Raw genomic sequence first — 20,237 nt, 5'->3', positions numbered from 1 at the left:
GACAAAACAAAGCGAGGCCGAAGCACGCCATCGGCCATCGCGTTGATCGCAGACCCTGAGCCGCGACGAGGGCAGAACAACACCAGCCGTGTAGCACATCTCGTCTCTTCCACCACACCAACGCCGTTTGTAAGCTGTCAGACACTCGTATAGCAGCTCGTCACCGCCATAAGTACTGCCTCCTCTCTCTTCTGTCGTCTCCTCCCACCCTCAGCTCCACTTCAGACACTTCCATTACCCTACAAAAATTACCTAAGGTTCTCGGGCCTTCTCCGCCCTAGGGTGCCCGCGCCCATCCAGGTAGAGAACTCAGCAAAGAACCGCAGCATACCACCAAACCATCCCTCTCCACCACGTCTCCTGTCCTAATCGCCAGACAACCGCCGCAATGACCATCCCGCAGCACGAAGGCTCTATTGAGACCCCTCCGAGGGCGCCATCGCCCGTTCACAACTTCGGCACGCTCGCCGTCCACGCTGGCGCACCCCACGACCCCGCTACGGGTGCCGTCATTGAGTCCATCTCTCTGTCCACCACATTTGCGCAGACCTCTGTCGGCAAGCCTGTCGGCGAGTACGAATACACGCGATCCTCCAACCCGAACAGGACCAACTTCGAGAACTGCATTGCCGCATTGGAAAGAGCAAGACACGCCCTGGCCTTCTCGTCCGGCTCGGCTACCACCGCCGTCATCCTCCAGTCTCTGGCCGCCGGCAGCCATGTCGTTTCCGTCTCCGACGTCTACGGTGGCACCCACCGCTACTTCACAAAGGTCGCGTCCGCGCACGGCGTCAAGGTCACCTTCACGCCCAGCATCGAGGTCGACATCGAGTCCCTGATCAAGCCCGAGACCAAGCTCATCTGGATCGAGACGCCCTCCAACCCCACCCTCTCGCTCGTCGACATCCGCGCCGTCGCCGACATCGCCCACCGCTCCGGCATCCACGTCGTCGTCGACAACACCTTCCTCTCCCCCTACATCCAGAACCCGCTCGAGCACGGCGCCGACATCGTCGTCCACTCCGTCACAAAGTACATCAACGGCCACTCCGACGTCTGCATGGGCGTCGCCGCCTTCAACTCCCCGGCGCTTCTCGAGCGCCTCTCCTTCCTCCAGAACGCCATCGGTGCCATCCCCTCCCCCTTCGACTGCTGGCTGGCCCACCGCGGCGTGAAGACCCTCCACCTCCGCGCGCGCGAGGCCTCCAAGAACGCCTCCGCCGTCTCCCGCGCGCTGCTCGAAAACCCGCACGTCCTCCTCGTCAACTACCCGGGCTCCGACAGCCACAAGCAGCGCAAGATCGCGCTCAAGCAGCACCGCGACGGGCTCGGCGGCGGCATGCTGAGCTTCCGCATCGAGGGCGGCAAGGAGGCCGCCGAGCGCTTCTGCCAGCACACGCGCATCTTCACGCTCGCGGAGTCGCTGGGCGGCGTCGAGTCGCTAGTCGAGGTGCCGGGTTCGATGACGCACGCGGGCATCCCGAAGGAGCAGCGCGAGATCGCGGGCGTGTTCGACGACCTGGTGAGGATCTCGTGCGGTGTGGAAGATTCGAAGGATTTGGTGGAGGATGTGCTGCAGGCGATTGAGAAGACGGTCACGGGGGCGAAGGTGGTCAATGGCAATGGCCACTAGGTCCAATCAGGTCTGTGGATAGATGACATGGAGTGGTAATGAGTGTTTAGAGGCAACGAATAGATGGGACGAAGGCGTTGGGAGGTTTGCTGGGATGAACGGGAGGAAAGCATCGTGCCTTGATGGGGCTACCGAGGCACGCGGGTTCGATTGCTGCGGCACGAGTGGATCATTTGGTCCTGCTCGGGAATGGCCTTTTCTTTTTTTCTGAAACAACATGATGCACGATAGACGCAAAAACAATGTTCCTTCTCACATTATCGCAGAAGTCCTCCTTTCAGACGAATGCTCTACTGTGATGTTTCTGTGAGCTGTTACTGTAGTGCGCGCGTCATGAAGATCGCGTCATCAATGGAGAAAGTTGCGCTTTGAAGCAAATGCCGAACAGCCTGCATTGAGAGTCCTGTGACACGGAGCCTGCAATCTATTTCAAAGCTGCACTCGGAAGTAGAGCCTTCACGTACCAAGTTAATGACTGGGGCAATCTTCATTCGCTGAGCTGCTTTGTTGCTCATGCCTGACCCATGCACCAAGGCCAACGCGCAATTGTAGAGTTTGGAGACGTTTAGCAAGGGCTCACAATAGGGCAGAGCTGCCTTATACTTTCGCACACGATGATTGATAGCGGCAAGCACGCTTCTCGTCATAGTGGAGGGATTTCTGCCGCAGATGCACTTCTCACCGTCCTCCGCCCAAAAACTCCGCTGCTAGATTTCGAGCCATGAAAGCTTTGCCGACGGTCGGGCACATGAGCAAAGCACATAAAGCTCACGACTGCGAGCTGAAGAGCTCTGCGACAAGCCATTGGGTCATATGGTGAAATAGCCCAAAAAGAAAAAACACTCCCGCGCGCACGCGAGCTCTTCATTTACATTCCTTTGTATCCGTTTTGCATACTGTTATACATTTTCATGCAATCTCTCCGCACCCTGCGCGTCCTTCTACTCCTTGGGCACGTAGTTCTGCTGCTGGAACAGGTAACCCTTGACCTTCGAGTGCTGGAGCTGCTGGAGATACCGGTCTGTGGAGAGAAAAACGACATGTCAGCCCAGAATCTCCAAACACCATGCTTTCCGCCCAAATCTGGGATACTCAATGCTCTTACCTCTCAGGTGTCCGCACTTCTCCAGGTGGTTCACGCCCTCTCGGTAGTAGCACTTGCCCAGCTCCTCCCGCACCAATCGCGCCATCATGCTCTGCACCCACTGCTCTCTGATCACGGCGTCCTGTGCGGCCTTGAGCGCCTTGTTGTCGTCGTAGTCGACACCGTCGAAGGTGGGCGGGACGGTAGGCTTGGCCGCCTTGAACATCTCGGACTCGGGGGTCGGCATTTTTGCTGGGGGGCGGTCGGTCGCCGGCGCGTCGGAATTGGTGGGTTAAGGAAGTTCCAGAGAGGCAGCCCTCTATGTTTTGCGGTGTTTTGTAGGGTTGTCGACGCCGCGGGAGCAGGTGAGGTCTAATGTCGTCGCCAGCCGCGCTCGCGAGAAGGTGAAGTCGCTCGCCCGCCAGCCAGCCGCGGGCCAATGGCCGTCCGGTCAGCGCCAAGCCCCGCCTCCATCCTTGGACAACGCCGGCGAGCGAGGCGACTTCGCCGACTTCCTCGTACTCCTCCTCTTCAACGAGAATGCTCTGCTTTTCCTAGTCTCGGCCTTCACTTCCTTCTCAAGCTCCTTCTCACGCTTCTCCCGCTCCTCCGCCCGCCGGCCCCAAAAATCCTTCCCGTGCGCCGGCATCCCGTACGACACTTTCCACTTCCACTCGTCGAACTTGACCGTCTGAGCCGCTTCCAGACCGCTCATGAGCGCCTCGCGCCGTACCTGGCACGGCGGGCAGAGTCTGTCGAACTTCCAGCTTTGGTAGGGGTGCGCGATCAGCTCGCAGGCCGTGGACTGGTACTCGCCCGGCTCGATGGAGGCATGGCGGCATTCGATCAGCGGCTTCTGCGAGAAGACCGAGTGTCCGCAGACAGTGTAGACGTAGAGGCGGTGGCAACACATGTTGATCGTGTTTTCCGCCGCTCACGTGCGATTCGGAGAGTGTGAGGTTTGGTTGGACCTCAGCTGGTTATCCAATTTCTGCTTTCTTTGTTCGTGAAAGGATTGTCTCGCAAGAATGCTATGCTACGTGCAAGGGCTTTGTTTGCGCTGATGATGATTTGAAGACAGTGTTCGATCGCTCTGGGCTTGTTTTAGCTCTCACGCGGGCCTATTTTACAGCTTGCTTGCGGGGGTTTTAGAACGGGTACTTTAGGTATCAAGTCACGGGTGTTCGAAAGCTGCGCATGTTGGCTGTGCGGCTGCCGTCAATATCTGTAAATGTTGACGTGCTTGGTCACTCGTGCTACAGCAGACTAAGCTGAGTCAGGTAGGGCCAGTGACCGCATCACGCTTTGGATTCAAGTACGGTATTGTGGCTTGATTGATTGTGATTGCAGATATTGTCAGACCATTCATGCATCCAGCTTGCTCACAGCGGCGTGCCGCTAGTGATTGCGAGAACAATAGCATTGTCAGGCGACTTCCAAGTGGGTGAACAATCGCACGGCCGTTCTGGTATGGGCTATTCAAAATTCCTGGGTCGAGCCTAGAATGGCAGGCTGGCCAGGATCCTCTTTGTCTTGGTTCTTTCAGCGATGGTACGATCATACCGGAAGTGGCGTAGACATCGACGGTCTCCTTTGTCCAAATTCTTGGGACACTCTCGCTTGAGCCGACAAAGGACAATGCCTCTTGCAGATCTCTGGTCTACTTTGTGATTCGGACATTGCACGCTTCTGCAAGATCGGATCATCTTGTAGATGTCACTCGCTGTTGACAAGAGCTGATAAAACGCGTGATTATCGAACACGACATTGACTACGAGAAGCTGGACTTCATCTCCAAGCCGACGACTCGTACGTTGGCAGCAAAGCTTTCCTTACCCTACTACCAACGCGCTACATCGGTAGCCATGGCAGCCTCACCAAGACAAACAGATGCCTCGCCCTTCAGCTTCTCGAGCGAACACAAGCCCGCAGCCCTCAGTCGTCAAACCATCATCTGGCTGGTCGTCCTAACCTGCGTTCTGGTAGCGGCCTTCATAATCGTCGCGTGCCTCTTGTGCAGATGCCGACGAAAGCGCAAGGACAAGCGAGTCTCGAGAGGCTATAGTGTGAAAGATGGACGAAACGAGTTTCATCCTTGGAACAAAAATGCCATGCCGATACCTTTGGCCCCGGCGTATGGCGGCTACGGCGTTGTGACGGCAGGCCCACAAGTCACTGTACCAGACAGGGCGACAACAAGACCTGCTGTTATGGAGCCGATGGTTGTTGAGGAGGCTGGGAATGAGGTCGATGCGAGGAGAAACACCAGGAAGACGAATCGGTATTATAGTGGTTGGAGTGCGAGGTTGAGCAGGATCAGTCATATTGGTAGAGCAATGTAAAGACGCCTTTCTTCCTTTTGTTAAATCGACCCAAGTTGTCGTCAGGCTTGATGTCTCTATTACGGCTGATAGGGGCCATATTCGAAGTTGATATGTGCCGCTCCATCGGCGAATCAAATCAACGCAGATAGTAAGATCCGATCATATTTCGACATCGAGGTAGGCTTTCGTGAGTGAATCCAAGCCTTTTTTGCCATGAACGAAAGCATGAAAGCCAGACTTAAAGTGAAGACTTCGTTTAGCAATGTGGACATGGCCATCTGAGTGCAGCGCAGTTGATCGCGCGATCTATGTTTATTGCTGTGACGTCGTTCAAACGTTCAAGGATAGCATGATCGAGTGCCTTTTTTCAAGCGCTACGGCGTATTCAAGAAATTGAAATTGATTTTGAAGCTGGTGTTGAGACCGCCTGATGATGACAGCACCGAGACGATCTTAATTGCTCGATAGTACTCTGGGCGTTTCCTAGTGGAGACACAAGCTGACGCTGTTGTAGAGGCAGATGTTGTCGTCGAGTCGGCTGACCTGCCACTCTCCCAAGCAAAGCCCCGCAACGAGAAACTCGCCGGACCGCCATTACGTACCAACCTCTCTTCGCACAGGCAGGGCAGTACACCGATTCGATACCTCTGCGTGAAAGTGCAGCTTTGCAACATCGCCCTGAGTGGCATCACACGCGCCACATCGCGAGCTCCCATCCAGCATACCTGCTCCCGACGCTTCACGCGCCCGACGACTAGCCGCTCCTGACACCGCCCTGCCTTCCCCAGGCCTTCAACCACCCGCTCACCACCCCAACACTTGCAGCACGCCGCCCCTTCACAAGTGTTGCATCCCTGGACGGTGAAGAGCAAGTCAAACTAAGAAGGAACCATTGGCGGCAGAAGCCGGACAGTCTACGTTACCGCGCAAGGATACGGCAAGCTCGACAGGCACGAGCACCGGGAAGATGGTGGAGGCAGGCGACGGCTCGCAGCCGCCGACTTGGAAGTTTACGCAGTAAGTGCCGCCTCTACAAACACTCGCATATCCCTTTGTCTGCTGTTATCGCTGGATGGTGGCCGTACTGTACTGCTATGCTGTTCATTGTTCTCTCTGGCCGGACACGGGAGCTTCACGCCGCTTGACCACCATACTCAAGCATGTTGAAGGCAATGAGAAGCGCTTTCCTTGACCGTACGAATCGGGCAGGCCGTGAGGGCGCTGCTGAGCGAGCTGAAGACGGTCATGAGTTTGCTGAGCCCCTCACGTGCTCGGAGTCATCGGGTTCCGAGACGGCCAACGACCATATACTCGAGTCCTCTTCAAACCAGAACTCTACCCGGTCGTATCAATCAGACAGCTCTGCTTCCGGGTCAAGCGATGACAGCGCAGTGCTTTGTGAAAATCGGCGTCACAAGCCTAATCCAACGTGGCGCTTTACTCAGTACGGCCACCGCCATGTTGAGCAGCACAGACTTTCGAGAAAGCAAACGCTTGGGGAACAATTGGCTGACACACGGTTTTAGGTGCTTCGGTGACAAAGGTGATGTAGAAGATATCACTGAGGCAGACATAATATCCACCGTCGAGTTCGACCAAACCGGCAACTACCTGGCGACTGGTGACAAGGGTGGCAGAGTCGTACTCTTCGAACGTAACGAAACCAAGAAGACCTGCGAGTACAAGTTCCACACCGAGTTCCAGTCACACGAGCCCGAATTCGACTACCTAAAATCCCTGGAGATCGAGGAGAAGATCAACAAGATCAAGTGGTGCAAGAGACAGAATGCGTCACACTACCTGTTGTCAACAAATGACAAGACCATCAAGCTCTGGAAGGTGTTTGAAAAATCCCTGAAGGTGGTGGCAGAGAACAATCTCTCATCAGAGCTGACTCCGGCTGGTGCGAGCGGCGCAAATGGCGGCGGACCAGTGCGGTATCCTAACCAGCACTTCCGCTCCGTGGCAGACCTCAAATTCCCTCGCATGACACATCACGACACTGTGGTTGCGGCGGTACCGCGGAAAGTGTACGCCAATGCGCACGCCTACCACATCAACAGCATATCCGTCAACAGCGACGGCGAGACATTCATTAGCAGTGATGACTTGCGGATAAACCTGTGGAACCTGAACATCCAAGATCAGAGCTTCAACATCGTGGACATCAAGCCTGCGAACATGGAGGAGCTTACAGAGGTCATCACCGCTGCCGAGTTTCACCCTACCAGCTGCAACTGGTTTATGTATGCGTCTAGCAAGGGCACGATCAAGTTGGCTGACATGAGGCAAAAGGCTCTCTGTGACGAGCATGCGAAGCGTAAGTATCGAAAGAGAGATCCATCTCGATGTCTGTAAGATCATTTCTGACTGTCTCGCAGAGTTCGAACAAGAAGAAGACCCATCGTCTCGCTCATTCTTCTCGGAAATTATCTCTTCCATCTCCGACGTCCGTTTCAGTCACGACGGCCGCTACATCCTCTCGCGTGACTACCTCACGGTCAAGATCTGGGACGTCAACATGGAACGTCAGCCAGTCAAGACTATCCCCATCCACGAGCACCTCCGCCCGAGACTCTGCGACACATATGAGAACGACAGCATTTTCGACAAGTTTGAGGTCACCTTCTCTGGTGATGCGAGGAACGTTATGACTGGCTCCTACAACAACAACTTCATGATCTACCCCAGCGATCCTGACAAGGACACCGAAGTCGTCCTTCAGGCTGACAAGAGCGCCTTCAAAGCCAAGAAGGTCGGTATCCCTACGCCCATGAACGCCGGCGCTGGTAAGGACGGCAAGAAGGGTAGCCGTGCGAGCTCGCCCGCTGGCGGTGCGCAGCGCATGCGCAAGGAGACAGACGCGGACCAGATCGACTTCAACAAGAAGATCCTGCACATGAGTTGGCATCCCCATGAGGACAGCATTGCCATCGCTGCTACGAATAATGTAAGCTTCTACCAACGGCAGCCACAGCCTTCTTCACGCTAAACTGACACACCACAGCTTTTCGTCTTCTCTGCATTGTAGACCTGGACGACTTGGAGGTTGCTTCTTTGGTGCTTTGGCGTCCTCAGCCTCACGGCGGTTGCAGCGAAGGTCAGGGTATTTCATGGGTCTCTGTTCTTCGTGGCGCAATGCGAGTGGGCAAGCAAACAACAGCCTGGCTAGACTGTTACATGATGTGCTACGTGAAGGATGATGGTGGTAAGGCCAAAGGTGAGACGAGCGCTTTTGGTCCCGCAGTGAAGTAGAAGTCAAAAAAGATTGTCGAATCAAAATAATGCCATTGCATACCTACATTTCCTTCAATCGCCGGTTGAAAACGCCTGAACACCACGCTATAGTGCCGGGAGATCTGCTACGCAGTCTCCTGCTCTGCCCCGCCGTCTACGTCCATTCCTTCTGCCGTTTCGTCCTGCGCCTCCTGTGCGAGATCGTCCTCACCCAGCCACCAAAGCTTCGGCCCAAGGCCAGAGTGCATCATGCTGGCCTGTACCGCGTAAGGCTGCTTCCTCGGCTCCTCCGCGGCCTCTTCCTCTTCGCCACCTCCACCAGCGCTGAACCTCTGCTGCTGCTGCGCCAGCTGCGGGCTGAGATCCGTCCACTGCTCCATTTCCACGCGACACAAGCACTTCTCATTGCGGTCGAAGAAGTACTCATCGTACCCATTCTCCGCCTCCGCGTTCTCGCTGCGCCACACAAATACCCCGTCCTCGCCCTCCTGCTGGTACACGCTGGGGTCGAACAGCACCGACGGCGGCACCTGGAGGTCCTCGAAGAAGTCCATGCTCAGCCAGATGCCGTCCTTGACGTCCGACTGCGCGATCGTGCCCTGCAGGATCTCGCCGCGGAAGGGCCGCCAGACGACCATGCGGAAGTCGACGTTCACGTTCACGATCCCGTTGCCGTGTCCGATCAGGCCTTCGGAGCAGGAGATGAGCGAGTGGAAGCCGACGCAGAGCCCGATTTTGTGCAGGACTTTGTCGGCGTATTTGGTGTTGATCCAGTCTTCGATTGCGCGCGCGCTGGGTAGGTGGAAGGTTGAAGGTGGAAGTTGGACGACGTCCGCGAGGGTTACCTTGGGGAAGATTAGCGACTGATACATGCGCGCTGTTTTCTTCGATCCTCAATATTGACGTACCAGGACATACATCTTTGTACAGAGGTATGATTCTTTATATTTTGAAATGTCCGAGCGAGTTCACCGAGGCGGCTTGCGTAAAATCTTCTGTCGAGGTTTGGCCTCAAATCTGAGCATTGCTCTCCGTCATGAAAGTCGTGTCATGTGGTGCTTCATCTGATGTCTTACTTTCGGTTTCAATATTCACACCGATACTCTGTTAGGTCATGATTCCCGTTCGCTCTGCATGAAGTGAAGATTCGACTCGCTGAAGTTCGCTGCGCTTGAGCCTGCTGCAGCCAATCGGCAGGCAAGCCGAGCACTTCACCTTCCTGCCGAACCAACTTTCGAGATCTTCATCTTGCGAACGATACATATCCGACGACCACATCAAGCGAAGACATCTCCGTTCTAGCAAAGAGACTTTGTTTCAAACTTGCGTGTACTCTGTTGAGCCGTTGATTGGAAGGATATTTCGCTCAACATGGCAGGGGGTTTTTCTTTTCCACCTCCGCCTCCGCCTCCGCCAAAGCCAGCGCAGCAGAGCCAGCAGCCAGACTACGAGTACTCACAACAATCTGGTCGTGGAGGTCGTGGACGTGGTGGTTTTGATGCTCGAGGTCGAGGATCAGGTCGCGGCCGCGGACGTGGAAATCCCAATTTCGAGCCCACAAATTACAGCAATCCGCAGTCTGGAATTGCTTCGACGCAATGGCAGAACTCGCGTCAAGGACCTCAGACGTTTCAGACGAGCGCACAACCACCACCACCAGGATCTTACATTAACCCCAATTTCACTGGGCAAAGACAATATGGGAATGCCAACGCTACTCCAACTCACACTCAGTCGAACGATGGGCCAGCTCGAAACCAAGCGGGACACAAGCGCAAACTCGATGCATTGAGAGGCCCTCAGCAACCACGTGAAAAGAAGCCTGGCCCACAGACCGCACCTTCTGTACCCAGCTTTGGTGCACCCATCTTCCCAACTGCTGCATCCGCTGAACCAGCTCGGACCCCTAGCAATGTTCCTGCGCCGCGATCGGGGCCTAGCACCAGACCAGGGTCGAAAGCACTAGGACTCACACCACAGGATGGCGCCCCGCCTGCTTACCCCTCTGACAGCGAAGACGAGGACGTCGACGAGGAAGCTCAGTTCGCCGAGCTGGGCACGAAACTGACTTTCGAGCACAATGGCGAGGTCATGACTTTGAACAACGAAGCTGATCTGGCCGCTTGGAAGGAAGAACGTCGCAAGCAGTTTCCGACAAACGATCGAGTTTCTCAGAAAGAAACTGAGAGACTACGAGTGGGCGGGGAGCGGAAGCGGTTGTTGGCTGCTGTTGCGAAGTTGCACCAGGCGCCTCGAAACAGGCACGTTGAAGCCAAGACGAGGTCTTTGCGTGAGCCGGCGAAGCAGCCCGACGAAGCGCGTCAGGAACCGCTCGCTACAAACCTCGAACAGTCTGAAAAGGCCGCTGGCCCGTCTGACACCATGTCAAGTCATGGACCGTCAAAAGCGGCGGCAGTGACGAATGATACATCCATGATTGAGGTCATTAACGAAAATGATCAGCGGCCTGCTGGCGCGGATGCCGAATCCAACGCGATCACAGGAACGCAGCAATCTACTTCAGATGAGCCCATGCAGGATGTACCAAAAGTACTTCCAGGCATTGACATGGATGAGACTGACGACGAAGGTGACGCACAAGAAGCTACCGCCGAATCGCCTGAGAGCGAGGCAGAATCTTCTGACTCGGATTCGGATGACAGCGGGCCACCGGAGCAAGTCAGCTCGAAGCCGCTGGCTTCCGCTGCACCTGGAGCACCGCGACAGCTGTGCAGGTATTTTTCGGCCAGTGGTAGATGTCGCGACGGTGACGCTTGCAGATACCGGCACGAGCTGTCCAGCAAAGCACCGTCTGCACGACCTGCTCAACCCCAGCAGGATAAGCCGGCATTCGACCGGTATGCGCCCAAACTCGATCCGAAGAAAGATGAGCGCAAGACTATTTTTGAGCGATTACTTGAGCAAGAGCAACAGGGCGACGACCGTTTGGCGCTGCAAGTCATTAAGGCGCTGGGTCAGGCCGGTTTTTTCGAAGAGTCTGGGATCAAACACGACGGTAGTCAATAGGAGAAAGCGTTGCTTGGTCATATGCTTAGATCGAAGATTGTGGGGTGATCACCCAGCATTTCAATCCTTTCCTCTGACCGAATTGTGGAGCGTTTTGAGGTCACGGCCGGATGTGGCCGGGGCCGTGCTCCGCAATGATGCGCAACGCGGCATGGCTGGAAGAACTTCATTTGAAGTCTTCCACCTCGCCGTCGCGCTGCTACTCACCGGTTTCTGATAACCCCTTCACATCGCAGCGCGTAAAAGTCTGGCCTGTCGCACATCGCGTTGGTGAAGTCGTGCAGTGATAGCCGCTCGCTATCCGCACAATCCCGGACCCTTGCATCTGTCTGTGGCACACGACCTCGCGCACTAGCCGAGCGCGATGGATTGGAACACGCCTCATTTGGGAAGCTGGCCTGCGAAACTCGTCCTCGGCATTAGCGCCAAGATCCGGTCAAAAAATGCCTACACGCAGAAATCTATCGACAAACAGAACGCCAGAGATGCCGAGAGGCGACGAAAACGCGCCCATCCGAATCAGATCAAACGAGGGAGTGATGACCATGGCGACATTAACGAACTCGGAGAGCGGGAGTACTCTGCCTTCGATGGCGACACGTTGGTTGACAAGGTTGACCACACTGACATGATGCACCGACTCGCTCACCATGACTCTTTTGACTCGTTGGCGGATCAGGCTGGTTACGACATCCGAAAACTGCGAGATCCTTACTTCGACTCGAAAGAAATGGCTAAGATGGCTGGAAAACTTGACGAGAGTGCCGAACGAAGGGTGGCCATCCTTCCTGACGAGATATGGATGCGCATCTGCTCACATCTGGACGCCGTCGACGCTGCCAGTCTCACCCTTGCAACAAAGACCATCAACGAAAAGCTGGGCAATGCTGCACTCAAGGTAATGAACTTACCAGAAAACCGTAATCTGAGGATCAAGTTCGTCCAACGCGCATACGACAACAGATGGCCAGACGACCTCTTCTGCTTCCCTTGCGCTTCCTACCACCGTCGCACAAACCCAGGCCAGGAAAGCCTTCACTCACAATTCGTTTCACGACCCATCTACGACTGCCCCAACGTCCGCAACACCGTCCTACCTCGAACACGCATCGCGCACGGCCGCGAACTCCCTTACTACTTCATGCAACTCGCCCTCCGCGAGTCCGACTACGGCGCCCGCTTCGGCATCTCCCACGACGACCTGCAACGACACTGGAAATGCAAGGACTCGACCTGGAAGCACCGCACGCGCTTCATGGTGCACGACGGGCACCTGCTCATGCGCGTCGTCTCGACGACCTTCGCGCCCCCGGACCTCGCGCCCACCGCCGAGCGCCACCTCCTCTACGACCGCGAGGAGTTCACGCCCTTCTTCTCCGTCTGCGCGCACTGGCGCGACGGCGTCCTCACCAAGATCTGCAAGTGCGCGCTCTCGCACATCCCGCGCCGCCCGGACCCCTACCTCGCGCAGATCAAGCGCGCCCCCAAGATCTCCCGCTCCGCCGCGCACCCCAACTTCATCGTCACCGGCTGCGACACCTGCCGGCCCGCGCGCCGCTGCCCGGAGTGCCCCTCGGAGTACCTGGTGGAGGTGCAGATGTGCGAGGACAAGAGCGACCCCGTGTTCCAGTTCAAGCACTCGATCGTCGTGACGCGCTGGGCGGATCTGGGCGACGGCAGGAACCCGTACACGAGCCCGGAGTGGCTGGCGATCAACGGGCTGAAGAGCAGTGCGGGCGAGGGGGCGCCGGAGTTTGAGAGCTTCAGTCGCGTGGGCAGGAGGGCGGTGAGTGGTGTTTTTGAGAGTAGGATTTCGGGCAGCATTCCTGGGCAGAGGATGGCGAGTCTGAATCCGAAGAATGAGAAGTTGGGTGAGGAGGGGGATGGGTGGTATTAGGAGATGGAAGGACAGGACAAACAGAATGTTGGGATATGGCACATTGGTTGAAGAGACGGAATTTGAGCAACAACCAGGACATGAGAACGAAGAGAGGGAATGGGATGAAGGACGTGGTTCGCTTCTCAACTGTACACGACTCGCATGACTTTTGGCATAGTACACATTTTTTAAAGACATAGCATATGATACCAGATTGATTACTTCCTGCGCAGACATCGATGTTTGACTACGCTTGCAATAACTCCGTCTCCGATCGTTCACAGTCAGCCTCGCCTGTGGCGCTCCATCGCGGCTCCACCGCACACGAATACGGACCTCAATATAGGTGATTTGGATGGCTTAGGCGAAGGCTGAATGCAACAAAGAAAAATCGAGACTAGCCCTAAGAGTACGAAAGTCCTTGCGAAACTTGGATTCCGAATAGATGGGAGGTTTGCGCAATCCCAATTCACGTCGTTTCACGTTGATCAGCGGTGATCGGCCAGCGACACGCGTGGCCACCGCGTCTCGATTCTGACCTGCCGACCGCAGGCTTGTAGGTATAGCGTACACGCGCTTGAGGCGCAGTTGGTCAATAAGGTAATCGAAGTGGCTGACTGCACATCTGACACGCGCAGTACTCAGCAAGCTCGTGGTCCGGCTGAAAATAAAGGGTTTTCGGGCAATTTTGCGAGATACACATTTTACGCTTTTCGCCGTCCACGAGCGGCTCATTTCTCTCGCCGGCAGGGGTCCCGCTGGCGCATCTCTCTTGAGCCCTGGAGCCACTTCTCCCCACCCGCGCTGGTGTCTAGGGACTGGGCAAGGGGCGACGTGAGATTTGCCCGCCCGTCGTGGTACAGGCCAGCGGTACAGACAGAGAGTACAAGGGAGCGCGCAGAGCTGCTGACTGCGGTGCTGCGTGTGTGTGTCTTGCGGGAAACGTCAGGAGATTGTCTTGTGCCATCTGCTGCGTCGTCCTCCTGCGGCCTTGCCCTGCCTATCGGTCCTCCGCTTGACTAGTAGGCAGTCAAGCAGCAGCTGTACATTGCATGCGGTACATATCGCTTGGCGGCATCCATTGATTCTTCACGAGACGCCTCTCCCGCCGCTGCAATCACCGCCGACGGCCCCATCCCTTTCCGCCTTGTCTTTCTCGCAAGTCGTTTGCAGCTGCAAGACACCGCAGACACCTCGTCGCATCCCTCTGCTGTCACCACACGTGTCGTGACAGCTCGGCGGCAGCCACCGTCCTGCTCCTGCCCGCATTCTTCGGCCTCGCTCCGCGTCCGCTCTGCAGCTCTATACCACCCACCACCGCCTCCACCGACGCCTCCACCGAGCCGGCCAAAAATAACCCGCGCCTGAACCTTCTTCAGGGCATCCATCCTCAAACCCAATTACGCCCGCGCCGCCACCACCACCCTCACCACCGCCACCACCGCTGCCCTCGACCCGCAGCGGTGTCCCGCCGCGCCCGAACAACGTGGCCTTCTCCCCATCCACCGCAGAGGCCGGCACCTCGCACCGCCGCCGCCTGAGCAGCCGCAACCTCCATGCGCCCGTGACCGACTCCACCAGCGCAAAGACCCTCTCGCCGACCTTCGGCTCCACGCCCTTCCACGAAGAAGAAGACGACGACTCGCACTACCTCTCCTCGCACCGCCCGCGCGGCGCACAGCAGCAGCAGCAGCCCATGTCGCTCTCGCGCTCGCCCTCGCCGCGCCGCGAAGGCGGCTGGAGCAGCCCCGGCTTGACTACTCCCTACGACGACAGCAACGGCCGCAGCCGCAGCCCGCGCAAGGCCTACGGCGGCCTCGAGTCGCCGGGCGGCGGCGGCGGCGGCGGCGTGACCTGGGCCTCGGCCAAGGCCAACAGCGCGCGCGTCAACGGATACCCCAGCTATCAGAGCCAGAACAAGGGCTTCTTCAGCCGGCACATGCGCAAGCTGAGCGAGTCGTTACCGTACTTTGCGCACGGCGGGCAGGAGGACCGGTTCGCGGAGAAGGAGAAGCTGGGGAGGGGGAGACGAGGGGGTTTGGGGGGTTCGTGGAAGGACGTGCCTGCGCGGATCGCGCTGTTGCTGTCGAGGAGGAGGAAGTACCTCGCGCTGGTTGTTTTGGCGTTTCTGGCGGTGTTGCTTTGGTTCAGCAAGCGTAAGGATGACACTTGAGACTTTTGAGATGGCGGGTTGCGCGCTGACTCTGGTGAAACAGCTATCACGTACTGGTACAGGAGATCGTCTATGTTCGGCGGCGGCTCGAAGTTTGTCATAATACTGGGCGCGAATCAAGGGGGAGGTGTGATGGAGTGGAAAGGCGCGAGAGAGTGGGCGATCGAAAGAGACAGCGTGAAGAACAAGAAGAAGTACGCGGCGGAGTGGGGATATGAGTTGGAGATCGTCGACATGAGCACGAAGAAGCGCTACGCGCACGAGTGGCGAGAGAGCTGGGAGAAGGTCGATGTGATCCGGAACAGCATGCGGAAGTACCCCGATGCTGAATGGTGAGTTTGGCCGTGAGAGTCTCATTCACTGGCGTATTGCTAACACCCTCAGGTTCTGGTGGCTCGACCTCAACACCTTCGTAATGGAGCCCAGCTACTCCCTCCAAAAACACATCTTCAACGACCTCGGTGCCACCACCTACCGCGACATCAACGTCTACAACCCGCTCAACGTCCACCACCCGCCCAACGGCACCTCGGGCGACCCCGACTCCCCCGAATACCAAAACTACCTCGACCCCCTCACCTCCAGCCCCGTCGGCGACAACCTCCCGGAGAGCATCAACCTCATCGTCCCGCAGGACTGCGGCGGCTTCAACCTCGGCTCCTTCTTCGTGCGCCGCTCCGCCTGGTCCGACCGCCTGCTCGACGTCTGGTGGGACCCGGTCTTCTACGAGCAGCGCCACATGGAGTGGGAGCACAAGGAGCAGGACGCGCTGGAGTACATCTACACCAACCAGCCCTGGATCCGCCCGCACACGGCCTTCATCCCGCAGCGCAGCATCAACGCGTTCCCGCAGGGCGCCTGCGGCGACGACAAGGGGCTGCCGAAGGGCGGGTGTGCTTCCCTGAAGGCCACCGACGACCCCCAGGAGTGCGGGATCCAGGGCGTGCATTACCAGGAGAGCGAGCGCGACTTCCTCGTCAACATGGCGGGTTGCGAGTGGGGCCGCGACTGCTGGGGCGAGATGTACAATTTCCGCCAGCTGAGCAATCGGCTGAACAGGAGCTTGTGGGAGAAGTTCAAGGACGGGATTAGCGAGTGGTGGGAGGGGAAGGAGGAGGGGAAGAATAAGAAGAAGTCGGGCTGAAGATACAAGTAGGGGAGAGGAGAGGAGAGGAAGAGCCTTGTTGCGCCGCATATTCTGGTTTCCTGAGGAAACAAGCATGTGCGCTGGGCGTGCTGGGGTTTGTCTGCAATGCATTTGTTTTCGTTCGCTTCGCTTCGTTTCTCTGTACCCTTGTCATCATCTGGATAGCGGGCTGCCTCCTTTCCGTGCGGAGCATTGGGAGGACTGGTGTTGTGGCCGTTGGACGCTGTATTCGATAGATGAGCAACACTTCACATACTCGGTTTGAACTGACTACACTCCTCCTTGCGCCGATGCCCGTGAGACTTGACTCAAGACTGAAGTCGAGCTCGCCTCCCTGACAGCCCTCCCCAAACCGCTGTTGTAAAATGCAGTAAAGGCTATGCTACTGATCGAAATTATTATCGTTGCAGGTCTGACTCCTGTGAGCAGGAATGGAGTTCAAAGTATTAAATTCGAATATGCTATGGGCTGGGTATCTATGTCTGTTGTAATCAAATGCTGACCAAGTAATCAGCGAAGATGCGCGTTTGTCTTCTGTTGTCTCGTCTCTCGTTCTTCCGCGGTGATTTTTGCAGTCCTCGGGCGTCTGGAGCCGTGCTGGTCGTCTGGCGCACGCTCATGGCGTGGCTCGGCAGCGGCGGCGGTGGGAGTGCGTGCTCTTCGAAAGAGCCTGTGGGAATCTTTGTGGTCGATCTGGGATGGAAGGCCCAGACAGCAGCGGCGATCCTTTTTGGGAGAGATCTTCTGCTCGACGTCGGGACATGGACGTAAGGGAGTCCGGAAGCACGTTCGTTTCTGTTGCGCGCAGGCAGGGCCGGCTCCACTGACATCAGAAGCTTTGCTTCGGCGCAGTGCTTTTGGGTATGCTCAAGGGTCTTTCGCACAGGCCGTGGTCCAGCTCATTGGTGTCCCGGATTCCATTCCTGCTCGTTAAGCCGTACTCATCGATTCCCGCCGCTGTCCACGTGAATATCGACCTCTTTGCGAATGGTCATCCTCTGGCTCTCCCCACTAACCGCACTGCTCGCATCCCCGCCCCTCGACCTGGGCGGCAGGGTTCCCTCCTCCGCCTCTCTAGGCCAGCCTCGATTGCCGGCGTGCACGCGCACGCTCGAGCCCGTCTCCACGGCCTGCGTGCCAATGCTCGGCACCGTCTCGAGCTCCAGCATGCCGTCGCAGCCCTGGCTTCTGCTCCCGCTGCTGCCGCCGGGGTTCTTAGCGCTGCTCTGGGCGCTATCGCGGCTTTTGGAGGCGAGGCGCTTGAGAGGGCCGATGGCGAAGATGCTGCTGCGGCGGCGGGAGCGGGACTGGGAGTTGGAGTTCGTCGCGTTGCGGGAGGCCTGGGGGTTGGAGGTCGAGCGGGAGTTGTAGGAGCCGGAGAGAGTGGATTCGCCCATGGCGCCGTAGTGGGTGTTGAGGTTGTTGATGATGGGGCGGAGGTTGGGGATCGTGGCGCTGATGAGGGAGTAGTTGACTTGCGTTTGGGTGAAGGTGATGTAGAGGGTTTCGTGGAAGGTGAAGTTACCGGTCAGATTGACGGGGTCGAAGAAGTAGAGCCGGAGGGCAATAAGGACGATGATCGGGAGGCGGAAGCTGAAGACGAAGACAACGATGAATTTGTTGGAGAGGGTGGTTTTGAGAGGCCGGACCATGAAGGCTGTGCAGGCTACTAGAGCGGCTTCGAGGACGGCGTCGATTATGCAGACGGCTTTGAGGCGGGTGTACTTGGGGCGAAACGTCAGTGGGACATGCCAGGATCAAGTTGCCATATTGGACCTACCACATGGCCGCATTGCTGTCCGACCAAATTCCATGGCTGAGATGGATCGCATTGGAGCGCAGCAGCAAAGACTGCGCCGAAAGCCCACAGGGCTGTCGCGATGATGATACCGTACGCCACCCGTCTATGTGATTCGATGGGTGTCAAGCGCAGGATAAAGATGAGTACGCAGCATCTTGAGAGTGCCAGGGAGAGCGTGACGAAGATGTTGCTGGCATAGAACGACTGCATTAAGGGTAAGCGATTGTTACGAGGTGCTTTGTGCAGATGGACGTGAGTTACTCTTTCTATGCTGTCAATCGCACTCTCAGTGAGGAGGCCGATGGTTTTGCCTAGACCACGCGAGCATGCACCCAGTAAAATGCATCCTTGAATGACACCAAGAATCTGATTCCCGTGTTAGAAGTGTATCCATATTGCTGGACTTAATCAGGACGTGGCGACTCACGGTGGCTGCGACGAGGAATGTATCGTCCAAGCCGGCTCTCTGGGAGAAACTGATTCGCAAGAATAGGCGGATTGAGCTTGAAACCAAGACGAATGTCAAGCCCAGCGCGACGGCGATGATTATGAATGCGCCATGATCTGTGTCGGTGACCGCGGCGTAGGGCGGGTAGTATCCATCCGGCACATGCAACTCGAGGTTTTGCGTCGACATCGCTCAGCCCGCATGGGCTCCTTGGGCGGAGAGATACAACGTACGGCGCATCAAAAGGAGACCAGGTTGAGTCGTTTGACAGAAGGATGCATGAGACACGCAGTTGAAGTTGCACCTACCAAGGATCAACAAGCTCAAGGCCAGACGGGCGGGCCTCCGGCCCACGACCTGAGGACGTATGCGGAGGGCGATCGCCAAAGGGTTTTCGCCCAAGCTAAAACGCGCAGTCGCCGACGTGACCAGAGTTGAGTTTGGCCTGGCGTGACCGTCAATCCTATCATAGGGCGGTGACGGGCGCTGGATCATACAGGCGCCGTACAGGTACCGAGGCGAGGGGCTGTCAGCAACGGCGGAGAGCCAATGCAGACGTTGGGAGATGAGAAGGACATGACACCGCGCCGGTTGACAACTTGACACGCACGTCCAAGCTGCTCTCGCTCCCAGAGTTTGCACCAAGCGTAAGCGAGCGCCGCTTACGCCGGCGCCCACTGTTATAGAGGCGTTCGCAAGTGGGAATGCGCATCACGACCGTGCATCAATTCGAATAAATTATCATCGTATCTAAGTCGCGTCGCTCGCGCGATCATGCCATCATGTGCGCGCAGGTCGACGGCGGTGTTTCGCTATAGACGCCCCCTCGGGACAGCTCGGAGGGTCGAACTGATGGCCCATGTCTCCGCCATCTCGGAAGGATGGTAGACGACGCCGGATTTCCTCGACCCCACGAGTAATCCGAGGGGAGTTGAGGCCCTGACACTCGCGTATGGCGGACCGTGACGGGACGGGGACGACGCAAAGTGGAACGTTGGAGCACCGGCCTCTGCTCGACTCCACATCACTACCAGCTCAACGCCATCCTTGTCAGCCACAGGATCCTTGTGTTGCAAAGCGGACTGGCCCATGGGGCTGATGGGAGTTCAAAGCCGCAATGACTCAAGGTTGCACGCACAATTGCCGACCTCTATGCATAGTTCGGGCACTCGTCACTTGTGGACTGACCGTGGCGGTCATCGGCAAGCCTCGAAACCTTGACTGCAGCTCGCAGCGGCGCTGTTTCCGAGTTGTGTGTATGTCGATCGCTTTCTCTGAAAGGAGAGGCGTTCCGAGCACGACCCTGCCGCTTGCCATTTGTCTTTCGAGCACGACCGACTCCGCACGCAATCTTGCTCCGGCAATGTTCGGCGCAGTTCACAGACTCATATGGGATCCGGCCATGAGGTTGTGGCCTGTCTGGCGCGTCTGTAGGCGAGATTGAGAAGCTTGGTTTGATCTCTATCGCAATATTGTACTCATCA

The 20,237-nt window shown here is 57.1% G+C and overlaps 9 protein-coding genes across 9 annotated transcripts; 5 read left to right on the top strand and 4 right to left on the bottom strand.

Moving 5' to 3' along the window:
* Positions 1-388: 388 nt before the first annotated feature.
* WHR41_07808 (uncharacterized protein) lies at positions 389-1,633 on the top strand (the record flags this gene model as incomplete). Its single annotated transcript, XM_069376412.1, has 1 exon — positions 389-1,633. One exon carries the CDS (start codon positions 389-391, stop codon positions 1,631-1,633), a length of 1,245 nt encoding a protein of 414 aa, XP_069226743.1.
* Positions 1,634-2,460: 827 nt separating this feature from the next.
* On the bottom strand, positions 2,461-3,115 carry nuo-12.3 (NADH-ubiquinone oxidoreductase 12 kDa subunit, mitochondrial). Its single transcript, XM_069376411.1, has 2 exons — positions 2,739-3,115; positions 2,461-2,654 (listed from the first exon to the last, which is right to left on the bottom strand). Exons 1-2 carry the CDS (start codon positions 2,962-2,964, stop codon positions 2,575-2,577), a joined length of 306 nt encoding a protein of 101 aa, XP_069226738.1. The 5' UTR covers positions 2,965-3,115; the 3' UTR covers positions 2,461-2,574.
* Positions 3,116-3,168: 53 nt separating this feature from the next.
* On the bottom strand, positions 3,169-3,630 carry WHR41_07806 (uncharacterized protein; the record flags this gene model as incomplete). Its single annotated transcript, XM_069376410.1, has 1 exon — positions 3,169-3,630. One exon carries the CDS (start codon positions 3,628-3,630, stop codon positions 3,169-3,171), a length of 462 nt encoding a protein of 153 aa, XP_069226739.1.
* A 2,014-nt stretch (positions 3,631-5,644) lies between these two features.
* On the top strand, positions 5,645-8,344 carry WHR41_07805 (uncharacterized protein). The gene is made up of 4 exons (XM_069376409.1): positions 5,645-6,058; positions 6,568-7,361; positions 7,423-7,991; positions 8,049-8,344. Exons 1-4 carry the CDS (start codon positions 6,009-6,011, stop codon positions 8,070-8,072), a joined length of 1,437 nt encoding a protein of 478 aa, XP_069226740.1. The 5' UTR covers positions 5,645-6,008; the 3' UTR covers positions 8,073-8,344.
* On the bottom strand, positions 8,310-9,413 carry WHR41_07804 (uncharacterized protein). Its single transcript, XM_069376408.1, has 2 exons — positions 9,187-9,413; positions 8,310-9,123 (listed from the first exon to the last, which is right to left on the bottom strand). Exons 1-2 carry the CDS (start codon positions 9,196-9,198, stop codon positions 8,404-8,406), a joined length of 732 nt encoding a protein of 243 aa, XP_069226741.1. The 5' UTR covers positions 9,199-9,413; the 3' UTR covers positions 8,310-8,403.
* A 236-nt stretch (positions 9,414-9,649) lies between these two features.
* WHR41_07803 (uncharacterized protein) lies at positions 9,650-11,305 on the top strand (the record flags this gene model as incomplete). The annotated part of the gene is made up of 1 exon (XM_069376407.1): positions 9,650-11,305. One exon carries the CDS (start codon positions 9,650-9,652, stop codon positions 11,303-11,305), a length of 1,656 nt encoding a protein of 551 aa, XP_069226734.1.
* Positions 11,306-11,669: 364 nt separating this feature from the next.
* WHR41_07802 (uncharacterized protein) lies at positions 11,670-13,202 on the top strand (the record flags this gene model as incomplete). The annotated part of the gene is made up of 1 exon (XM_069376406.1): positions 11,670-13,202. One exon carries the CDS (start codon positions 11,670-11,672, stop codon positions 13,200-13,202), a length of 1,533 nt encoding a protein of 510 aa, XP_069226735.1.
* Positions 13,203-14,880: 1,678 nt separating this feature from the next.
* Positions 14,881-16,789, top strand: WHR41_07801 (uncharacterized protein; the record flags this gene model as incomplete). The annotated part of the gene is made up of 3 exons (XM_069376405.1): positions 14,881-15,340; positions 15,401-15,689; positions 15,742-16,789. 3 exons carry the CDS (start codon positions 14,881-14,883, stop codon positions 16,499-16,501), a joined length of 1,509 nt encoding a protein of 502 aa, XP_069226736.1. The 3' UTR covers positions 16,502-16,789.
* Positions 16,790-16,936: 147 nt separating this feature from the next.
* Positions 16,937-19,074, bottom strand: WHR41_07800 (uncharacterized protein). Its single transcript, XM_069376404.1, has 4 exons — positions 18,733-19,074; positions 18,567-18,671; positions 18,285-18,509; positions 16,937-18,228 (listed from the first exon to the last, which is right to left on the bottom strand). Exons 1-4 carry the CDS (start codon positions 18,940-18,942, stop codon positions 17,446-17,448), a joined length of 1,323 nt encoding a protein of 440 aa, XP_069226737.1. The 5' UTR covers positions 18,943-19,074; the 3' UTR covers positions 16,937-17,445.
* Positions 19,075-20,237: the final 1,163 nt, after the last annotated feature.

The sequence above is a fragment of the Cladosporium halotolerans genome (genome assembly GCF_011745625.1).
Source record: "Cladosporium halotolerans strain TM138-S3 chromosome Unknown Sca33, whole genome shotgun sequence".
In the NCBI taxonomy this organism is placed as follows: Eukaryota; Fungi; Ascomycota; class Dothideomycetes; order Cladosporiales; family Cladosporiaceae; genus Cladosporium; species Cladosporium halotolerans.
The sequence above is the reverse complement of the archived record's forward strand: the minus strand, read 5'-3'. Positions and strand labels throughout refer to the sequence as shown.

Bases quoted from the DNA above. Each gene is read 5' to 3' on its own strand.
- nuo-12.3 (XM_069376411.1), bottom strand. From the start codon at position 2,964: ATGCCGACCCCCGAGTCCGAGATGTTCAAGGCGGCCAAGCCTACCGTC. The intron at 2,655-2,738 runs GTAAGAGCATTG...TTCTCTCCACAG, and splicing joins GAAGTGCGGACACCTGAGAG to ACCGGTATCTCCAGCAGCTC.
- WHR41_07805 (XM_069376409.1), top strand. From the start codon at position 6,009: ATGGTGGAGGCAGGCGACGGCTCGCAGCCGCCGACTTGGAAGTTTACG. The intron at 7,362-7,422 runs GTAAGTATCGAA...ACTGTCTCGCAG, and splicing joins CTGTGACGAGCATGCGAAGC to AGTTCGAACAAGAAGAAGAC. The intron at 7,992-8,048 runs GTAAGCTTCTAC...GACACACCACAG, and splicing joins CCATCGCTGCTACGAATAAT to CTTTTCGTCTTCTCTGCATT.
- WHR41_07800 (XM_069376404.1), bottom strand. From the start codon at position 18,942: ATGTCGACGCAAAACCTCGAGTTGCATGTGCCGGATGGATACTACCCG. The intron at 18,510-18,566 runs GTAACTCACGTC...CCCTTAATGCAG, and splicing joins CGATTGACAGCATAGAAAGA to TCGTTCTATGCCAGCAACAT. The intron at 18,229-18,284 runs GTAGGTCCAATA...TTTCGCCCCAAG, and splicing joins GACAGCAATGCGGCCATGTG to TACACCCGCCTCAAAGCCGT.